This window comes from Lygodium microphyllum, chromosome 3 (assembly GCF_053477565.2).
Source record: "Lygodium microphyllum isolate KBCC chromosome 3, Lygodium_microphyllum_v1.1.10, whole genome shotgun sequence".
Lineage (NCBI taxonomy): Eukaryota > Viridiplantae > Streptophyta > Polypodiopsida > Schizaeales > Lygodiaceae > Lygodium > Lygodium microphyllum.
The window spans coordinates 30,733,119-30,756,666 of record NC_141137.1 but is presented as its reverse complement, the minus strand read 5'-3'; the positions used below and the strand labels follow the sequence as shown (position 1 = coordinate 30,756,666).

At 40.4% G+C, this 23,548-nt stretch overlaps 1 protein-coding gene across 1 annotated transcript; it reads left to right on the top strand.

Moving 5' to 3' along the window:
- The first annotated feature begins 1,434 nt into the window (after nt 1-1,434).
- On the top strand, nt 1,435-22,538 carry LOC148038191 (Putative thiol-disulfide oxidoreductase DCC). Its single transcript, XM_087669828.1, has 5 exons — nt 1,435-1,748; nt 20,675-20,732; nt 21,000-21,107; nt 21,224-21,316; nt 22,215-22,538. Exons 1-5 carry the CDS (start codon nt 1,514-1,516, stop codon nt 22,330-22,332), a joined length of 612 nt encoding a protein of 203 aa, XP_087525954.1. The 5' UTR covers nt 1,435-1,513; the 3' UTR covers nt 22,333-22,538.
- Nucleotides 22,539-23,548: the final 1,010 nt, after the last annotated feature.

Genomic DNA, 23,548 nt, shown 5'->3' with positions numbered 1-23,548 from the left:
AAGAATAGAAGCGGTAGATGGGGGATTGAATCCTCACATGATGCAACCTATGTTAATATTTTGCAATATTAAATGTAGGGAATGCAAGGTTGTTAGTAATTGCATCTAAAAGAAGGAGAGGAAATTTTTGATGAATACAACCCTATTGTGATTAGCGCGTTCCATTCGTTGTTGTGTTGAAAAATTTACTTTTCATAATAACATACAATATATTTTAACAATTTATTAGAATATGAAAGGAATGGCTAAGGGCAATTATAGGTTGCAGTCCTCCTACCAATCCTCTTAATGCAATAGATGAATGAATGTCTAATCCCCTTTGTATTGTGATATGAAAGCTGAGGTCAAGCCCTTCGTGTAGGTGATTTATGGACGAAGTGCAAATACATAAAGCAAAGAACATAGCACAAGAAGAAAATAGTGCGAGTAGACACATATACATAGAAGGTGCAACTTGGGCAAAGGATGGTGATCTGAATGACTATAATGCTAGTTATACACCAAATGACAGATGCCCAATCCATGCCTAGAGTGTGGGCATGCAATTTTTTTAACTATGCGTGTACATATGCTCAATACCTTTACATACAAAAAAGGCACATTTTGTAAAAAAGTTAAAAAATAAATATATAATTTTCCTAATTGGGTGAATGCAAAAAATGGACCCTTGTCCGCCACTTCGTCACTTGTTTAGTAGGCAGGTAAACAACATGTCATGTCCTCTCTAGTATATAAAGAACTTTGGATGCCCAAAATCTCTAAATAACAGGTGTTTGTTATTTGCTGTGTAACTTGCTAAGCAGGCACTTTAAAAAGCATGTCGTCTAATTTAGGCTAGTTGGAAAGGTGAATCCCACTTACAAAACCAGGAGATCGTTGCCCTTGGGCCTTCATCATTCATGTGCGATTTGGTGGTTGTACATGAGGTCACTTACACACATGCACAGACTCTCAGTACATGTCGCAAAATGAAGGAGCGTACTATAGATGTGTCAATGTCTGATCGGACCCGCAAAATTCAGGTGAGTCGTGACAGATAGACGTGGGTAGGGGAAATGGGTCAAGTGCCCAGCCAACTTCCAAGTGGAAAGGATAGATGTGGGTAGGGGAAATGGGTTAATTGCACGCCCAAGTGGAAAGGATAAACAGCTTTATACCAAAAAACTTTAATGTGATTGGCAGGTGTTGAATCAATGATCAATGACATGCAAGGCTCAAGGCATGATCTCGAAGTAGTAGGCCACCTACATCACTTTGGTAAAAGTGTGGACGCCTACTAAGTAAAGAAATCCCGGTCTATTTTAAGGGCAGGTGGGGACCTTTTCCCGGCGAGTAACGGGCCTGAGTTTCTGTTATTGTGGTTTCCTTGGGGAGCCCATCAAGATGGGTTGATGCCAGGTGTGCACACTTTGCCAAACGAGGTAGGAAACGATGCCACGTATGCAGAGCCTGGGTACAGTCACCAGTGCGCTCTACTAGGGTGGTACTGGTGAGGAAAAGAAGGAAAGAAGCTATGGCGATACTGGCGTGGGCGTCTCCGCTTCTTCCGTCATCTCCCTCTCATCTCTCTTCTGTATCTACATCTACATTTCGTGTTGCTCCTCGATTCTCCCCCTCGTCTTCTCGTCTCAGGCACACTCGCAGCAGGACGTTTCGGGCCGCCGCTTCTTCTCTCACCGCCTCGAATCCCATCCAGAGAGCCGAGTCCTACTTCTCAACAGACACTCGCCCTATCATCCTTTTTGATGGTCAGTTTCACCCTCTGTTTCGGATCTTGTCTACCTTCTCTTTTGTTCGAATAGTACGATCGCTTCTCCTTCAGCTACACACGATTCTTTTCTTCACGATCAATGTGTGTGTCGATGTGTGAGAGAGAGAGAGAGAGAGAGAGAGAGAGAGAGAGAGAGAGAGAGGCCATAATCTCCATGAGCATGCAAAATCACGAGATATATGTAGAAATCAATGTAGGAGTAGATTCACACTGGACAGAAACGTCGGAAATCATGTAGTAGAACATTTCAGAATAGCAGGGGGGCTGAAATCCCATAGATATGATGGTGGTATAGTTCCTGATAGGAGTACATAACAAGCAAATACAAAGTGGACAGTCAGGCGACTTGTTTCAGTTCTGGAATTCTTGCATTGGATTGACCATCTCTGGAAAAGTTTGAAATCAGGATTTTGAGAATAGTTACAGCTATACAAGGACTAAAGGGGTTTTTGCACATGCGTAAACAATGTGAGGTTTTTTGTCAATGATTTCCTTTGGCTACACATCATCTGCTGAGGAGCCTGTTAATAAGCATTTCAGAATAAGACAATTCCAGCAGTTCGTCTTGGTGGTGACATCAAGCGGCAATAGTGACTAGTAACCTTTATGTAAAGAACAAGCTTGTCAGCCAGCTTGGGTGCGTTGCACATAGAGATGCAAATCTCCAAAACACTACTTTGATGTGGAGGATTTTTCAATAGTCCGAGCCACCTCCTTGGCACTTCCTGTCTCCTGAGCCGAGTCTTGGTGGTGACATCAAGCGGCAATAGTGACTAGTAACCTTGATGTAAAGAACAAGCTTGTCAGCCAGCTTGGGTGCTTTGCACATAGAGATGCAAATCTCCAAAACACTACCCCCCTCAGTTCAATCGAGAGCCAAAGGAAAATATCTTGTGGTAGCACTTTGATGTGGAGGATTCTACTCGACTTTTCAATAGTCCGAGCCACCTCCTGTCTCCTGATCCGAGTCTTTGAATCTCCACTACTTGTGTATTGGTCTGCACACCACCTTGCACTCAAAAGCTGTATTGGGATTTGATATGGACAAGGATCCAAGGCAGATGGGGGGACTCTCAACGCCAGAATAATGGGAAACACGGTTAGAGAAGTGGTGATCAATCTGTGGTCCCTGAGAAGTACCTTGGTTTCCTGTATAGAACCTGTCAAGGTGCTCTAGGAGTTTGCCTCCTGGCCACCTATAGCCCGAAGAGTACTTCAAAGAACTCTCTTTCCTGTGGAAAATCGGGACTTTCCATCTCTAGCCCCCACAGTGGAAAGAAAGGTTTCACAATCCTCTTACTTCCCATTTGACTTGCCCTGAAACTTTGTGCCTCTGCCTTGTTGGGTCTTCAAGGTCTCTAGATGGTTGCCTTCAATAATCCAAGATTCAACAAGAGATAGTCTACTGCATTGAACCAAAAAGCAGCCCACGCTTTGACGTCAAAGTCAACACATAGATGTTGATGAAGGGACTCCGTCTGCATCGGTCCACATAAGTTGGTCAAAATGAGCTCCAAGGGCTCCTTTGCTCTTTGCGAAGCCTTGTTAGGAATTACATCTCTTAGTTGCTTGTTACAAATGCAAGATACATATGGTGGGTGGCTCACCCCAATCTTTGGCAATCCATGCAGAAGTTGATTGTGAGTTGCCTTCCTAAGGTACTCGTAGTTGAGATGGCCACATCAAGGATGCTATAATTCGGTCTATATTTGTTGAGAAGAAAGGAGTAAAGACTGATAAAATTCGCATCTTGTAGAGTCCATTCTCCTCGTGACCTCCACAAAGAATCTGTCAAGAATCTCCATTAAGAACTCGGAAAGAGTCCTTACCAAACTTGACCATAAGGCCAAGAGCATAAATCTTGCTCATTGAAAGAAGATAATAGCCTAAATCTAGCACGTAGAGAACTTTTGATGTATGAGCACAACCTTTCCCATTCGGAACAAGCTGCATATCACCTTTGCCTTCGATGGGGATTGAAGAGTTGTCACCAATAAGAATTTGCCCATCATTGGATGCATGCAGGCATTACCATTTGTAGGAGTCATGTGGTGGGAAGCACCGCTTGTCAAAAGTGGTGCAACAATGAAAGCATAAACAAGTGATGAAATTAATTGTTGAACACAAGACAGAAGAGAACGAAAACAAAAGAACACTGTGAAGGAAGAACTCAGAGATGTGCTTGGGAAACAGAACCCATATACCAAACATGAGAATGACGCATACAATAGTGAGTCACTGGTTGCATTGGCATTGACTCCTCTCTCCAATAGGAAGACCACTTGAAGAATGATGATGACTAAATGGGGAGGAGGAGCTCCTTAATAAATAGGCCCAAAAAATGCTAAATAAGATAGTTGCTCAGTTAGCATTTAATGCTGGTCGATTGGCATAAAATGCCATTAAAAAATCACTAAAATAATGCCTAAAATATAGACTAAAATGCTCAGCCCATTTGGCATGCACAGACTCACACATGAGTTGACAATCTGTTAACACCCTCTCTTAGATCATGGGTGATCTGATACAATACAATGATACAATGATAATGACTCACAATAGTCCATACAACATAGAACCACCAGAGTAGAACCATGGATGCCTCAGCAGTCAGTGATGAAGGCACCATCAAGGTGCCTCAGAGAGAACTTGATGTTGATGTCGATCATACCAACTTCTAAAAATAGAGAAGAGTCATAACAGATCTCTGTGTTCGTCAACAATGTCTTGTAGTAGCACACAAGACGATCTTGTAAAAAATGCCTCAGAGCATATGTGACCATGGATTGTTCGCCTTTGTTCAACTGCCAAAGTGTCCCCTTGTGAGAGCTCGAACTAGGAGCCAATCCCACACTCTGTCAAAGAAACAACCCATCATGAACCTAGATATCAATCCCAACTCCAAGGTTTGAACCTACTAGAATTCAGTCGATGCGTCAAGGATGTTCCTCTTTGAAACCTATGCACCTGCATAACTGTATAGATGAGGCTTGGCTGCCCCATCTCACCACCCTCTCACTCTCCCTCTTTGGCACTGTAGAGTCACAAGGGATGACCACAACACTTGGACTAGAAAGCAACAAAGGAAGGGCAGTTAAGCCCATTCCTCGGTCTGAAGAAGTGGACCCTTGCTGTAGCTTGGACTTCCCCTTGGTCTGAGGATTGGAGTCGGAGTTTAAGGAAGAGGATGACTTGATAGAGTCCGCATTCCGCTTCTTCAGCTTTTCCTTCTTCTTCCATGAGGCTGCTAACTTCTTGCAGTCCTTCTATAAGTGTTCCTTCTTACCACAGTGATAACACTAGGCCTTTGACTACTTCTTCTGGTCACCCCTCTCTGAAGCTGTAAAGGCTTCACTGGAACCTCCAAAGGAGATGGAAGCCTCCCTTGTAAACGCAAAGATGCCTCATGCTTAAGTAGCATTGAGAGGATGCTTAAAAGCAACCTCTCTTTAATAAACATATGTGTAAAGCTCACAGGTGTAGGGGATGTTTGCACCTACAAAGCATTTGCCATTCCATGAAACTCCGGGGGAAGCTTGTAGAGTACCATTCCCACTACGTGCCTTGGGAAGGGCAAATTGTATGTGTCGAAGTTGGTTCTGCACTTGTGTAACATGGAGCAAAAATGATTGAATGGTGTCCTCCGGCTAAACTTCATCTGTTGAAGCTGTCCATAAAGGGTCACTACACACATGGTGGAAGGTGCCTCGTACATCATTTGAAGCTTTGACTATATTTCTGGTGATGTCTTGCAAGAGGTAACCACCAGTAGAACTTCTTTAGAAATACATTGAAGCAATGCAGAATACACACGTGCATCGTTCGAATCCCATGTAAATATAACTTTCTCATTGTTGTCCTCATCAAAATCTTTGGGAAGAGAAAAGGATGTTGAGGCTGAGGAAGAGCTTCACATACAATGTATCAAATCCGCTTTTGCACAAACCAAGCTTTCATCATTGCACTCCAAGTAAGATAGTTAGGTCCATGCAACTTATCATTTGTAAAAGGGCATGGAGGAGCCATTGGGAGAGGATAAGAAAAGAAGATAGAGAATAGAAGGCATACAAAGAGAGAAGACATCCAAACTAATAGCAAAGATTTCACAAAGAGAGTTCCCATTCAATGTAACAAAAAATCTGATTAGAAACGAAGGCCAACAGCTACAAAATGAAGAAAAACTAGTCAAAAACTGTCACCAGGTGGTGATACTTTTTACAATTGCTTTTCTTATTTACTTATTTAAATATATTATTTTTCTTTTCTTTTGTTGCTGTTGCTTTTTACCCCAGAGATCTCTTGGAATAAGCGGGATCTTTGCATGGCCAGAAGAGGCAGCCATTTGGACATAATGGACTAATGGTTTGTTTGAGCCTTAGGACCAGTTCCATATTGAATGGGCACTGAAGAATAGAATGCCAGTGGTTTGGGACTGTGTGCTTAGCCACTGGAGATGGTGCAGGACAATGAGCCTGGCCAAGATAGAAGATGCACATGTGAGAATGCTCACGGAATAAAAGTCACTGTAACTGAGCCACATTACACTTTTGATGTGGTCGCAATGATAAAAGTTGCACAGAACAACTTGAGGAATGCAGGGGTCACCATCCCTAAAATTTAGGGAGTTACTATTTTTGGACCCCAGAATCTGCTCACGTCATTGTCTTCGTTTTTACACGAGGATTAATTCCCTGGTCTGTGCCGAGGTCAAATTTTGCACTGATCATGGAAAATTTTAGACTGGAAGGTTTAAACGGAAAATTGTTACATGTATGCCATGTGGCACAAATTCCCAAAAGAGAGAGCATTAAAAAAAATGTAAGAGGTATACCTCTCTCTCTATTCTCAAAAGAAATGCTTTGCATGATGGATTGATTCCATCGAAGGTACAATTCTGTGTTTACTTTGCACATGCTGAATAAGAATAGTGAACTGTGCACATGCTGAATCGTAAGAACAGTGAACTCTGCTCGTGCTGAATAAGAACAATGAACTCTGCACATGCTGAACAGTAAGAACAGTGTGCTGGACAATAAGAACAGTGAATTCTGCACATGCTGGATAGTAAGAACAGTGAATTTTGCACATGCTGGACAGTAAGGGATGTTGATCTGGACATGCTATACTGTTCCTATGCAACTGGGATTGAGGTCTCTATTTATATGTGTGTATGTAAAGTCCAGGTGTTAATTGAAGGAACTACCGCTTTATGTGAGTCATAGACCGGTTGCAAAAATTGCAAGAAATAGCAAAAATGGCTTGTATAAATAGTTGTTCAGCCATGGTTAGGGGTAGAAAATGAAAAATGCAAGCTGGTGGAGCATTGAATGTAGCGAATTGACAATTGCAGGCTGGAATCCAAGCATTGGCTGAAAACGCAAGTTGCTAGTCTGAAAATCGCAAGCCCGATCAACAGGGGGAGAGAAGACTTGTAATCAACAGAAAAATCGCAATAGGAACCTAGATTTTGCAATTTGATACCATGTAAGAAGTGGTGTAGCAATGGAAGCATAGACAAGTGCTGAAATAAACTGTTGAACGCAAGATACAAAGAACTCCGGAACACAGGGACCTTATGGTCCATAATAGCATGAAACTCCATGTTGAGCTTGGAAGACATTGTCACGTGAATAACTTGCATAAAAACAAGGGAAGCCCCCTATGACTCCAAAAACACAGCTTGCTAGGGCCTCTTCTACTCATCTTGAACCTAGTTCAACTATCAAAGCTGATGAAAACACACAATTTGCACCAAAAGTATGAAAACACAGCCTTTTCTCCTTCATGAAGAGTAACTTCGCTCCTTTCCTGCACTTCACTTATTCATCTTAGGCTTGTGTCAATGCATAGCCCACTTGTTCACGCTCGAATGCTGAAAACACAAATTTTAGTTGCATTGAAATCTCCCCTTCAGGTCTGCTGGCCACAATTAATCAGCCCTTCAACATTGCTCTGATATCATGTTAGAGTGCAACAAATGTGGACCCATGTGACCAGATTGAAAGAAAATGAACATGGAGAGAAGGGGGAGAGAGAAAGAGACGGTAGAATGTAGAAATCTACAGTGAATGAACCTTAGAATGAAGAAGGCAGATATGTACAAGGTGTTATACATATATGTTGATTGTATCTCTCTACTTGCACTTAGAAAGGACAAGTGCCAAAAACCGGGGAGGGGCTGGGCATAAATAGCCCAAAATAATGAATAAAAATTAGCAAGTCTTTTTATTGACCAACCAGCCAAAAACTGGTCGATTGTGCTGTGAATGCACCAATAATGATGTGCATTGCCACATGGCATCTGTATTGCTGTAGAACCGTGAGGCAACTACCGAAAATCGATCGACCTGCATAGGAAAATGCATAATTGTGCTTGAGAGTACTAATTGTATATGTATATTGTATGTGTTTGTCCAAGGGATGATTGAATCTCTAACACATTTGGCTTTGTCCCCATGTAGTTACATTGCTATGTGTAGTTCCAGCCCTCCAAATCATTGCGTTTTGGTTCTAGCCTACTACCCTTCCACATGTAGCTCTAACTAGTGGTCATAGACCTTGGGATCCATCTTTGATTGAAGTCACTCTTGGACTTCTTTCATTGCTCTGCCTTTGAGCATCTTGTATATCCTTATATTCATTTATAGCATTGATTGACTCACTTTAGAGTTTTTTCTTTTGTGTTTGTGTTTTGTGCTTTTGTACTTATTGCAATCTTCTCTGAGTTTTTGTGCTTTAATCATATTCATACAACCCATTATCATGTTTTTCTTCTAGGTCAGATTTAGGGTCATGATAGAGGAGGAGCTTAATGAATTCTTGTGCATTAAATAGTTCCACCACCCTCCTGGGAGCCTTGCGCATCAGATAGGATCAATTGGTGAAATTGGCCACCTCTCCACTCGGGGAAGGATATGTTGCATTTGGAATGATTGGCAAGTCATCTTCTTCATCATATCTAGGTCCGATGTTAGGTTCGTATAACCCTTCTGAGTCATATGGATCAAAACCCTTTTCTATTTCTACTAGTGTGCATGATCGTGGAACCAACCTTCCTCCTTGAAGAGGGTGGTAATGACCTAATTGATTAACAATTACAGCAAGCATAAAGTTCACATAAATTGGGAGTGCTAATGTTACCACTTAATCTTGGACAATGGACAGCTTGTTCGCCCCAAAATTGACGCTCCTTCTTTTGGTATTTCTTTTTCTTTTATTCCAAATGGATGGAGTACAACTAAGATTCATCGATCTCCTCCGCTAATCCAAGTACTACTTGCTGTAATGACCAGCAAGTCTCCAAACCAAATTTCTCCTTGGTTTACTTGGGAATTGGCTTTCACCCTGCTCCTTGAAGGACAAATTAAGCTCCAATTTTGATATGTACTGGTTGGCCTCTTGAATGTCCTTGAAATTTTTTAATTGCAATTGGTGGAATTGAAGTTTTAGGCCCTTAATTTTAAGCATGCATCCCAAGGTGGTTGTCAAACCTTAATTTCGCTTATAGCAGAGATTTTCCAATATCTCCACCTTTGATAACTCAAATGGCTGGATTTTGCTAAGATAACTTGAGAGATGGTTGTAGGATGAGAGAGTATATTATAGAGAGAAATTTCAGAGTTTTATCGTGAGAAATGCTAAAAAACTGCTACTACCTTACTCAAACAGCCATGGAAGCTGTCATCTACAGCTTAGGATCACCCTAAAGGTTGTTGCCCTTGCTTGTATGTTGTCACCTATACCAAAATGACCTTATTTGCTGCCATTTGCACCTAGAGGGCTCCCACCTACTGTTGCTACACCAGGAGTGCTCCCTAGTGGTTGCAAATCACATCAACATCTCCTTGCTCTCTATCAGTCTTCTTCTCTCACACAATGGCTAGAATAGACTTAGTCTCCCAAAATTTCTTTTTCCACTTGCATGGGCATGGTTTACCAAGTGGCAGCTTGCAATTTAGTTTAATAATTATTCTATTGCCCAGAAAAATGATTTCACCAGCTAATAATCAAATTGGCTAGGCTAATTTGTCTTCCAAGTATCCCTTAGTAGTTATTAGCCCTCAGACCAACATTAATTAATTTATGCCTAGTCTCTAATGTCACCACTAACACTAGTGGCTAATAAATTGGTCTAGACTTATATCTGACACCAAGTACCACTATGCATAACTTATTATAACTTTTGCCTTTGGCACTAATTGATATCTCGAGGTCTTGGGTTCAACATCGTGAAATAATTACTTGCACCTCACATGTGCAAGTCACATTACCACAATTGATTAACTTTTAATCAAATGCTAATTCTCTACTTATCGTGTGTTACTACACACTCCATGGGTCACTCCCACATATGGATTTCCATCCTCTATCTACAGAGTCCCTATCCCCCATCCTCCTTGGGCTACTCATGCGGCAACCATGTCCATGCCTAGTCAGCATATACCTACTTTTGGATGAATACACACATCACGCATGCATGGTGGGCACTTTGGGGTTCATTCCCAAGTGTGCTCCACCTATCTACCCAACCCACCCAATCCACTCTATCCACACTATTTCTCCCTTAGCATTGTCACTCTTGTTGCTACAACAAAGAACACCTTTACAGATAAGATTTATTTCAACACATCAAATTTCACCACTTGGTCTAACCTAATACAATTGGTTTCACTTCTACTTATATCCTATCATTGGAGTGATCTCCTTGACCACTATGGAGTGAGAGATCAAATCCAATGTATCAATCTTGATTATGAGCCGCAAGAGTTTTCTATTAAGAAAAGGGCTGATTGGAAGTCAAGTTGGCTGAACCTAGGTAGTTACTTGCTGAGTTCACCACTATTGGCCCACCAAGTTCAAATGATGAGGTTACATTTTTCTTAAACTAAGTTGCCTTCTAAATACTTCCACTTTATGTAGCACATGATTTTGTTTCCCTGATTGCTAACCTTCTTGAGTTTGAATGCTAGTTCTTGTGTTACGCGAGGTTGCATGAGGTCAAGTCCACAAGAAGTCCTCTTGCCATTTTCATATTCAGAGGGGGCTTTGGTAACCACTTCTACGAAGGGGAACACCAAGGGTGGCAAAAACTCTCAAATCGAGAAGGCAACTCAAAACAAGGGTGACGCCTCTTCCTCAGATGAAACCAAAGATACTAAAGAATCAAAACCCATTTGGTAGCAACTCCCTAAGAAGATAGGTTTTGCATCCATTGTCAATTTTTGAGCCATGTAGACAAGGAGTGTCGTACTAGGGCCCAATGTCTTCTGGCTAAGAAACCATAGCAGGCTGCAATTGCATCCATGAGTGGTACTCGCCTTGGACAATTGAGTGGGGCAATGCTTCTCAATTGCTACTCCATTTGCTCCTTCATGCACATATGCCATTGGACATGTAGCATATGGACAATCCCCTCCTTTCTTATTTTATAGGTCTCTTGAAGGCTTAGGTGAGTGGTTTACTCTCATTCCATTAGATTTCTCACCATAGGCACTTTTTGCATCCATTCTAGGGTCTCCTATTGCATTCCCACTTAGGACCATTTCCCCACTTTGATATGCGTTTCATTGTTAGAGACCTATTGATGGGTCTCCTTCAACATCAATATCCATGATGGAGAGGGGATTCCATGATCATCATCATCTTTATAAAAGGGTTCTTGGGCAAGTGAACTTCCCCACGAGGGACACTATCCAAGTGGCACGTGCTACTTATGCATTCTCATTATATAGCATTCATCTATACATCTCATTGTGCAGAGCATCTCTGAGCAAATCCTGAGCTATTTTCAATAGCATCTCTCTTATCACCACATATACTTCTTCACTCCTTTACATCATTGAAACACTTCATAGGTGGTTGGGATACTCTTTTGTTTTGTAATGTTGAATTTGACTATCCCTTTATTTCCCCCCCATGGGCACAATTACTCACTCCAAAAAATTTAAAAAAGGTTCAAAGTTGTTCCATCGACTTTGCAAGTCTTGGTAGGACATTGGGAAATTGACAAGCACCGTTTGTTTAATGCCTTGGCCTCTTTGGGGTGATAAGATAACCGTCGCCTTTGTAGTCTTGGTAGGTTCTTGGACAGTCAATAGGTGTCCTTGGCCTGATACCTTGGCTGGTTTGGGGTGGGATGCTTTTGGATACTATGGGATGCGCTATACTTGCAGTTCCGTTCTGATTTCAGTTTTGGGCCGCGGAGGGACATGTTAGATTACGGGCACAGATTTCCTGAAAACTGATGGAAGCACGAGACTTCTTCACCTCCCAGCCACGCCTAGATAAGTGCTGGCCTTAAAGCTTATCTCTTTGCCAGCCGTCAACTAGCTGGAGTCCTACTATTTCTGGACTCCCTTACTCTCTAGGCTTTCCTTGACCCTATTCGGGCGCCCAAGAGCCCAGACGGTCATTCTCGTGCATGTTCCCCTAAATTTACCTTAATGTAACATTAAATATCCCTTGTAATGTCACATTCCACACTTATGACCTTAATGTAACATTAAATATTACCTTTAATGTCACATTAATGTCACATTTCCTTCCCCTTAAGAATCGGTTTCGTCCTCGAAAACGATATTTGGAAGGTCTAACTGTAAATCGGGAAACCTTTTCTTTAAAGTACTTACTCGCTCCCATGTTGAGCTTTCTTCTGAACAATCTTTCCACTTTACCAAACATTCTTGATAAATAGTATTCCTCGTTCGTCTATTACGAACATTTAATATTTTTTCTGGTTCACGTGGATTAGATTGGTCATAGAATAACTCCTCAATGTCATCATTTAAGACTAAATTATCCAAATCACCTAGCTTCTTCCTTAATTTGCTTACATGAAAAACTGGATGTATTTTACTACCAGCAGGTAGTTGGAGCTTGTAAGCCAATTCTCCCACCCTTTTTAAGTATTATGAAAGGACCACAATACCTTGGTGAAAGCTTTGGACAATGTCCCTTTTTCATAGTTTTAGTTTGTTCAGGCACCTTAAGATAGACCAATTCTCCTTCTTCAAAGGAGATGTCTCTTCGGTGAGGATCGGCATATGCTCTAGCTCGACTTTGAGCCTTTTTAATATTTTCTTGAGCAAATTTTAACATATTATTCATATCCTCCAAAAAGTCTTTAGCTGCCTGAACCTTTTCCTTACGCAGTCCTACTGCAAAAGGAGCTCTGGGCTGAAACCCATACATCAACATAAATGGACTATATCCAGTGGAAGAGTGTTTGGCACTGTTATATGCAAACTCTGCTATCGGTAAATACTCTTCCCAATTAGTTTGCCTTTTACTCACATATGCCCTAAGTATATCTTCAAGAATTTGGTTAACCCTTTCAGTTTGCCCTGTTTGCGGATGATCCGCCGTACTCATGCTAAGTTTAGTATCCAATTTCCTAAATACCGCACGCCAAAAATGGCTATCAAATTTTCTATCCCGATCAGAAACTATATTTGCCGGAAGGCCATACAATCGGTATATGTTCTCTACGAACAATCTAGCCAATTCTGGTGTTTTAACATCAGTTGAAGTTGGAATAAACCTAGCCATTTTGGTTAACCTATCCACAATTACCCACACAGAGTCGTGCCCCCTCTGTGTTCTAGGTAAAGCAACAATAAAATCCATGGAGATACTCTCCCATTTTTCCGAAGGAATTTCTAATGGATGGAGAAGTCCTCCCATTTTTAATTTTTCAGCTTTATTAACCTGGCATTTATTACATTTGATCACATAGTCAAGGACGTCCTTATTCATTCCAGGCCAATAGAACTGCCTTTTAATAAGACTATAAGTCTTATTAACTCCTGGATGTCCCGCACTAGGGGTATCATGACACTCAAAGAGTATCTGGCGCCTTATTTCATATCTTTCGGGACACATACCCTACCCTTGTAGAGTAAATAACCATTATCAATGGTAAAATTCTTCCACTTGAATTCAGTTTGAGCAACCCCTGATGCTCCATTTCCTAGTTGAACATCCTCAGATATTCCTTTCTCAGTAGAAGCACTTTCATTTGGATCCCCATTTTTTATTGCTTCCCATATGTTGGAATATGCCGGATCAACCTGACATTTCCCTTTTAAAGATTCAAGCAAATTGGAAGTGAACTGAGTAGAACTCAATTCATTAATGATGGGCATTCTGCTGAGTGCATCAGCTACTATATTATACTTTCCTTTTCTATATCTTATTTCATAGTCGAACTCTTGGAGGAGTTCGGCCCATCTGGCTTTACGCCCATGTAAATCTGGTTGATCATTAAGCCACTTAATGCTTTCATGATCCGATAAAATCAAAAGTTTGGCACCATACAAATAATGCCTCCATTTCTTCATTGCATGTACTATTGCATACAGCTCCCTCTCATAAACAGAATAATTCTGTTTTGCACGATCTAATTTCTTGCTTTCAAAAGCAATTGGTCGATCTTCTTGTAATAAGACCGCGCCTATTGCCTTATCACTGGCATCAGCTTCAACCACAAATGGTTTATTGGGATCCACTATTAATAATACTGGAGCTGTAGCAATAGCTACCTTAAGTTTTTGAAAACTTTGATTTTGGTCTGTTCCCCAATTAAAACTTTTCCCTTTCCCTTTAAGTTGGTCTGTCATTGGAACAGCTATTTTGGCATAATCTCGAATGAATCTACGATAAAATCCAGATAAACCTAGGAAGATCTGCAGCTCTTCCAGGTTCCGTGGAGGTGGCCATTCAATAATTGCCCTTACTTTTTCTGGATCCATGTTGATTCCCTCTTTCGAGATTATATGCCCTAAATATTTGACCTCTTGTGCAAAGAATTCACATTTAGTTTTCTTCGCATAAAGGGAATGTGTTCTTAACAGTTGGAATACTAATAATAAGTGTTCCAAATGTTCTTCTCTTGATTTACTAAAGATCAAGATATCATCCAAAAAGACTACTACAAAATGTCCTAGATAGGGCCGTAAAACACTATTCATCAGCTTCATAAAAGTAGCTGGTGCATTAGTGAGACCAAAAGGTATCACTAAAAAATCATAATGCCCGTATCTAGTACGAAATGCCGTTTTGGAAATATCTTGTGCCTTAATTCTTATTTGGTGATAACCTGATCTTAAGTCTATCTTTGTGAAGAATTTTGCCCCTTGCAATTGATCAAAAAGATCTTCCATTCTGGGCATAGGAAATTTATTCTTCACCGTTATTTTATTAAGTGCTCTATAGTCAACACAAAGTCGCATAGAACCATCTTTTTTCTTTACCAATAAAATTGGTGACGCCCAAGGTGAATTACTAGGTTGAATAAATCCTTTATCCAGGTAATCCTTAATTTGTCTCTTAACTTCTTGATGCTGTGTTTCACTTAACCTATATGGTGGTTTTGAAATTGGGTGTGTATCCTTATTTATATCAATTGGGTGATTTATTTTACCCCTATCTGGTGGAAGGCCACTAGGTAAATCAGAAGGAAACACATCTTTAAAATCATCTAACAAACTGTTCAATTCATTATTTACATTCAATTTGCAAACATAAGAAAATTGTTGCTTTATATTACAGGAAGTAAAAGTATTTTGTACAGGAAAAGACCATAGCATATATACCTCACAAACTTCCTTCTTTATCAGCTTCTGAACTTCAGTAGAACACAGCAAAGGATTATCAGATACTTCATGTTCACCTTGAATGACAAAAGTCTTACCATCCCTTTCAAATTCCAGTGTATTATGGTGATAGCTACGTTTCAAGGATGGTTCCAATCCCCATAGCCACTCCCTCCCTAGAGCAATATCAGCTCTTTCCATATTCATTATTTGGAAATCAAGCTTATCTTTATATCCTTGAATCTCGATTTCCAAATTGGATACCATTGTATCCCATATTTTATTGTCTTGGCCTTGCATCATACGCACAACGTATTGATGCTCACTGTTTTGTTGGGGAAGTTTCAATTTTTTGACAAGTGCATAATTTATAAAATTATGTGTGGCAGAGTCATCAATCATGACTCTAACCCGTTTTCCAGCTATCAATCCATGTACTCTAAGTAAATCATGTGGCCCAAAAGTAGGCTGCCACAAAGAAGTTGACATACAACACTTATGTTGTACATCCATGTGCAAGACCTTTAAAGATTTATACTTTTCATGACCCTTTAATTCTAAGGTCTGCACTACATGGATTTGTTTTTCTTTTCCCTTGCCCTTGTCCTTTTCTTTGTCTTCCCCCTTTGTCTTTTGAGTGCAATTCCAAGCAGCATGGTTAGGGGATAGGCAATTAAAACACAATTTTTGTTTTTTGGCCTTATCAAAGTCATCAGGACTTAGCTTTGGCCTCATATATGGTTTCTTTTCAAAAGGTTGTTTTTTACCTTTGAAAAATGGCATTTTTCTTTTAAATTTGCCCACAAATTTTGAGGTTTCTAATTCCTTAGACTTGGGCTCCATATCAGTGAGACTGGTGAGGGTATCTGGACGCATACTATCTTCATAAATTAATGCAAATTTAATTGCCTCTTCAAGCGTCTTAGGTAAACTCCGTTTTACTTCCTTTTTACAGGCTTTATCCAGTCCCCTAATGAATCCTCTTGTTTTTTGGAATTCATCAATTCCTTCCAGTTTGAGGATTATCTCACGATATTCCTCCAGATATGTCAGTAGGGGTCGTCCCTTTTGTCTAACATAATCCCAATCTTCCCAATTTCTTTCCATTTCATTTTCAGGAAGAAATTCTTTTAAAAAGACGGATTCAAATTGAGCCCAAGTTTCAGGTATTTTATTCGCCTCCTTTAAAGTTCGCCACCACTTATATGCTTTGGGCCCCAAAGTTAAACTGGCCTCCAGTGCTTGGAGATGTGGTGGTGTATTTTTTAATTTATGTAAATCTTCCCATTTTTGGAGGAAATTAAAGATTGTATCTTTATTCCTGTCTTTTTCCTCCCCGTAAAATTGAGGTGGTTTCATATCTTTTAAAACCAGATTATCCCTCAATTTATGATAGGTTTGGGGTTCTTTAGAATCTCGAATGGTCGCATCTAAATCTTTCGATGAAGATGGGACATCTGAGATTTCTATCTTATTTTTATCTTTTTCCAATAATAAAGTTAGCTGAGATTTTATTTCAGTAAGTGTTTGAGTTAAAAACTCCATTTGAACCCCCTGAGTTTACACACGAGCAGAAAGATCATCAAATTGCTCTCTCGTGGCAAAAAATTCTTCCCATTGTTCTTCTTGTATGTCTGGTTCATGGGGATCTACCATAGGTTGATCCCCGGAACTAGAACTTTCCATTACCCTTTCTTTCCCTTTTTCTGCCATTAATACACTGGAATTGGAAAGCAAAAATAAGAAATTTGCATACAGGATAAAATACTTCCCTGATTTTTAATGGCAGGCTGTGGTTTCAGTTATGTATGAAGGCTTCTGCCTGTCTCACAGCAGTCGCAGTTCTATCCGTCTCAGGAGCAGTCCTGTCCATCAACAGCAATCTGACACTGGCAGCTCCATTTCTGAGCTGGTTGGTCCTCGCGGATGCTGACGGCTGCCCGCCTGGTCTAGTTGGTCTTCGCGCTGGTCTGGTTGGTCTTCGTGACCCTGGTCCTTACGTTTTTTTATTATTCTTTTCTGTCCGTAACGAGACGGGTCGCCTTGATGTGGTGTAATCGTTTCCTGCCCGCAACGAAATGGTCACATTAATGTGACGTGACGTGGCTTCTCCTTTTAAATTTTTTCTTCGCGGCCCGTTTTCTTATGTGACGGGGCAGGGCGGAAATACTCCGTCAGATTGTGTGACGGTTTTCTTATCTGACGGGGCAGGGCGGAAGTACTGCACGCGACGGGACAGGGTAGACGACACGCTTTCTCACGCGATGGAACAGAACACTTCTAACTGATGGCCCGCTTCTTGACTGACGGCTTGACAAATTCTTAATGATCAGAAACGTAGGCTCTGATACCAATGTTAGATTACGGGCACAGATTTCCTGAAAACTGATGGAAGCACGAGACTTTTTCACCTCCCAGCCACGCCTAGATAAGTGCTGGCCTTAAAGCTTATCTCTTTGCCAGCCGTCAACTAGCTGGAGTCCTACTATTTCTGGACTCCCTTACTCTCTAGGCTCCCCTTGACCCCGTTCGGGCGCCCAAGAGCCCGGACGGTCATTCTCGTGCATGTTCCCCTAAATTTACCTTAATGTAACATTAAATATCCCTTTTAATGTTACATTCCACACTTATGACCTTAATGTAACATTAAATATTACTTTTAATGTCACATTAATGTCACAGGACATTAGGCTAAAAATGATGCATTACACATTAAATCTTCATTAGCTCATTAAAACAGCCCCGAAACTCAAAGATTACCAAAGTTTTTGTGTCCCATAAGCCAAAATTGGAAATCCTAATTTTGGGAGGATCCACATCTCTAAATAGGAGGCTGCCCTGCCACTCACTTCATCCCTTTTCTTGTAGGTCATCACTCTTCTCACAAGTATTCAGTCATCAGCTCCCTAGTTAGTGGCTGTCCAGCCCTAGCAACTGCTGCCACATCATTACCAGCCCCTAATGCCTTGTTTGCTGCTGCCACCTACTGTTCCAACTGCTTGTGACCACTCTAGACAGCTGCATTTCAGTGAGAGCCGGCCACCTTGCTGTTATGCCACTCCCAGAGGCTATTGCAGCTTGCATTTTGTGCAATACACTCCACATCAGCATCATCCACACCGTCTACAGCTGTTGCCTAGCTTCCTATTGCTACCAATGATTAGTTGGCTCCGTCTCTAAGTGTTTACACTTCTATGTTAGCCTGCTTCCCTTCCACATTCAACTTTGATTGGTGTTCAGGGGCTCTACATGTGCAACATGGGGATATATTCCCACTTTCTTTCTTTTAGTTGCACTTATTGCACCAGCTGATTTTCATTGCCGTGCACTTATGTGGCCATTGAGTGAATAAACAAGGATCTTGTAGTTAGGTAAGGGATATATTGTAATCATTGCTCATTTGTATTGATAGGTGTATGTATACATCAAATACAAGTGCTCTTAAGTGATTTCTTGTTTGTTAAAGCTCTTTTGAGATCAAGGGTCTGTTGAAAATGTGACAGTATCAAGTGTTTACCTGTTTAGAGGGTTCAAAGTGCAAAAACAAAAGTTATTGCTTGAAGCATGAGAAGGTAAGAGGAGTTTTCAGAGCTCTTTGGTAGTGCTATCAAGATCAAAAGCAAAACAAGTAGCCTAAGCTCATCTTTATTTTTTACTCCAACTAACTCTTGGTCATATATTGTGAACCATAGGTGAGAGAAATGGGGAAATGTCGGCATCGTTTATGGTTGAGACTAGGACGGTATCTAATCATCTTCGAGCCCTCAACTTTCGTTCTTGATTGATGAAAACATCCTTGGCAAATGCTTTCGCAGTAGTTCATCTTTCATAAATCCAAGAATTTCACTTCTGACAATGAAATACGAATGCCCCCAACTATCCCTATTAATCATTACTCCGGTCCCGAAGACCAACACAATAAGACTAGAGTCCTATCGCGTTATTCCATGCTAATGTATTTAGAGCATAGGAACGGAAATGCCATGTCATCAGAGAGAGAGAGAGAGAGAGAGAGAGAGAGAGAGAGATTAGAGCCTAGGTGCTTAGAAGTTATAGCATAGATTACAAGTTTCATACTCAAAATCAAAGCTTTCGAATTTCCAAGTTTTAAAAGAGTTCTAGAAAGGCATAAGCTCAAAGGAGCTTTTTGATGCATACAAGCTTTTTGAAACATAATTCAGATGCTAATTACAAAGAAGGAACAATTCTAAATAAGTGCATCACAAAAAGGAAGTGACTGATCAAGCTGTAGACATCTTTGAATCAGATCCTGCGTGTGGAGTTGGGTCGTGCCACATAGGCCACAAAGTCCTGTGGAAAATTTAAACATAACGCTATTTAAAACAAAACATTAAAAACATTTCCCTATTAAACATAAAAAAAGTTTACTATTAACAATGTTTCGGGAGACACTAAAATGAAACATTTCAACGAAATGTACAAAACGATCATATTTAAAACGGCAAAAAATGAAAAACATCACGTAAACAAGACCTTTAAATGTTTAATAAAAAACGTTTTGGCTATGTTGTGAAACAGGTTAGCCTAAAACATTTCCCCTTGGGGAAATGCCACATGGCAGCCATTTTCTCAAAGATGGAAATGTTTTGCTAGGGGAAACGTGTTTCGGGCCCATCTCTTCACGCTTCGGTGTTCCACATTCAACTTTGATTGGTGTTCAGGGGCTCTACATGTGCAGCATGGGGATATATTCCCGCTTTCTTTCTTTTAGTTGCACTTATTGCACGAGCTGATTTTCATTACCATGCACTTATGTGGCATTGAGTGAATGGACAAGGATCTTGTAGTTAGGTAAGGGATATATTGTAATCACTGCTCATTTGTACCGATAGGTGTCTGTATACATCAAACACAAGTGTTCTTAAGTGATTTCTTGTTTGTTAAAGCTCTTCTGAGATCAAGGGTCTGTTGAAAATGTGACAGTATCAACTGTTTACCTGTTTAGAGGGTTGAAAGTGCAAGAACAAAAGTTATTGCTTAGAGCATGAGAAGGTAAGAGGAGTTTTCAGAGCTCTCTGATAGTGCTATCAAGATCAAAAGCAGAACAGCAGCATAAGCTTGTCTTTATTTTGTACTCCAACTAACTCTTGGTCCTATATCCTGAACTCATTCACTCATCAATTTGTGGCATACACCCTATAATGAGGCCTATGATAGATAAAAGCGGAGCTATATTTCAGGTTCCAGCTTTCGTTTTGTACATTTTTGAAATTGGAATCATTACATGTACAAGGAAGACGATACTGTCTTGGAAGATGTAGCTTCTGAATTGAACAGATCCTGATTGCAGGCATTTGCAATCTATGCAATGGGGGTGTGAACTTTGTGCTTGACAATGACATGAATGGGTAAGTTAATATTGAAATTGATATAGACTTGCATACAAGTACCAGAAAACTTTTGAATCTGTTACTTGAAATTAATGAGCAGAATTCAATGCATAGTTCTTAATCTTTTGAACTGTGTAGCAATTGTACTTTTTGCTTGATACTAGTTTCCATATGTTGTACTTGTTGCTTCACACCATTATAGACTTGTAGCATACAACCATAAGCATAGTTTTAGTTGTGGACTGTTTGCCAAGTTGTAAAAATCAGTGGTCTGCATTTTGGCAGCAATTTAAGGTTTGCTGCTTTACAAAGTGAAGCAGGTAGAGCTCTTCTTCAAAGGTCTGGGCGCTCTCCAGATGACATTTCGAGCATTGTTCTTGTTGAGAAAAACAGGTACCGACATTGGAACACTTTCATGAGTATATGAAAGTGAACAGTCAGTGGTCACTCCTATAAGGAAATTGCTGAAATGTGTAGCTGACAGCTAATAATGCTTACTGTGTTAACAGATCCTACATCAAATCAGAAGCAGTGCTACGGATAGCTGAATATTTGGGTTTTCCATTTCCAGTAGTAGCATCTATGTTAAATCCAGTGCCTTTGTAAGTTCATATTCTCATTTTGATTGCAAAAGATCCTTTTTTCTCAGTTGATTCTTTCTTCTTGATGGAAGATACTTGTTTAGTTAGGCATTGCTTAGCCAAGGCAATGATCCGTACAAAATGGAGAGAGAACACTGTTTGGTATAGAAAATAAGTGTTTGGCCACCAGACTGGCTACTTTACTACAGCATATAGGAAGAGGTGAGTGCAGAGACAGAAAAATGTGCCTTTCTATCTGTGACGGGTTATAGGGAAACCGTAAAAAGCCAAGTGGGTCTGGATGTTGTACTTGCTGTAGATGGAGGATATGTATGCGTGATCTAGATGGAAACTTCCTGTATGTGAGGTATTAAGGAGAGGGCGTCCATCACATGGTCCACTGTGCCAGCCACATGACCAAATGGATAGCATGTGTAGAGTGTAGTGGTGGCCATGATGAGAGGCCATTATATACCCAAGCTGTGTGCGCTAATGATTGCGAGAAAATCCTCCCCATACTCTGTTTACATGTTGTGTCCTCTAAGATTTTCATGAAATCCATCCCCTCAACCTCAATCTCTTGGTTGAAGGGTCCTCCCTGTCAGAGTGTGAGGTCTGAATGTGGCTTGTACCCCCAGCATTGAAGTCCCTTATAAGTCTATAGAACCTCATGATATCTGCGTGAAGGGGCATGTATGGTGTGTACCCAGCATTCTTGAGAGGGAAGGAAAGGGGAGGAGAGGATCAAGGGCTATGATGCCACTGCCATCTCATGGCATGTTAGTATGCTGATCGTGTAAGAATTTAAATGCGTGATTCAAATGGTGCTTCTGTTCACTCTACATTCTTAACCGAGAAGATTTCTTGTAGCACGAGTTTTTGACATTCCCCTTTTTTTTTTTGGCAAAAACTCAACCAGGTTCCTACGAAATTTGGTGTATGATACAGTGGCAACGAATCGTTACTTGGTTTTTGGGCAAACAAATATCTGCCGTCTATCTGATCCAAAATCGGCAGAGCGATTTATTGAGGTTTGATTAAACCTGATGGAGAATGATGGAGGAGGGAGGTGATGTATGGCATGCGACGGCCATGAATCGATGTCTGAAATCTGTAGATGGAATATCATCTCAATATGTAAATAATACAAAACATTTACAATTGTATACTATATGGGGGAAAAGACTTCACAAGCTAGATCTAAAACACACTTTTCAGTTATAATAGTGAGTTTGAGAAACAATATTGGTTATTTAAAAAGCCATGAGCTTACATTAATGGAGTTAGGTAAAAACCAAGTATCGAGAAAAGCATGTATTTAATAGGTACTAAATGGGACAAAGAACACGACTGTCAAGCCCTAAAACCAAACTTGCAATGTAAGTGAGAGGACGCATCGGGCTACTTGTTCCGAATGAATCTGAGAAGGTGAGTGAAGTATGGGGCAGAATGATATCTCCGTCCGGCACGAAACAATGGCCTAGTATTACGAGACAAGATCCACCCTAGAGGACAGCAACTTTGCTCGTGTTGCAGTGAGCCAGAAAGGGGAACACCAATATGTCACATAATGCTTTGCTGTGAAACATTCAAAGACCTTATTTGATCAAATACTCCAGAGCTATTTATTGGATAGTGTAGGCATAAACGGATGTATGGTATAGTAAAATTGTTAGGGGTGTAGAGTAGTTAAAGGCTTATACTATGGCCAAATTAAAGGCAAGATTGATATGTACAACCTTCTAGATCACACATCTTTGATTATGATCTCATCTTGTAAGAGGATTAAGGTTTCCCATGGAGCCTATCCTTGGATGCCAAAATAGATTCAGCTTACCTATCAAGTTTTATGAAAATTTATACAATAGCATACCATATGATGATGATGAAGATGTAGTAGTCCTGTATCAAATGCTATCAAATAGTAGCAAAAAGTACCAATAGGTTTCTACGACGACTTCTTCCAACACAAAAAAAATGCAACCATTTAGTTATTTTGATTAATTAGATTTTTTTGGTCCCTTCCCTTGAGTTTCTTTTATTTTGATAGCAACCTAATGTCTTAGAATACCAAATTTTCATCTGAACACATACCTATCGTCTCATATTACCAGATTTAGTACTGCATAGCACCCAATTTTGTACTTTTCATGGTACCAAATTTGAGACTTGAGTACCAAAATTTGTTACTTTAGAGTACTAAGCTTGGTACCAATCTTTGGTGTTGATATTAGATGTAGGTTGGCACCAAAA

Excerpts from the sequence above, each read along its gene's own strand:
- LOC148038191 (XM_087669828.1), top strand. The coding sequence starts at position 1,514 with ATGGCGATACTGGCGTGGGCGTCTCCGCTTCTTCCGTCATCTCCCTCT. Across the intron at positions 20,733-20,999 it reads CTTGACAATGACATGAATGG|CAATTTAAGGTTTGCTGCTT; the intron begins GTAAGTTAATAT and ends GCATTTTGGCAG. Across the intron at positions 21,108-21,223 it reads GTTCTTGTTGAGAAAAACAG|ATCCTACATCAAATCAGAAG; the intron begins GTACCGACATTG and ends CTGTGTTAACAG.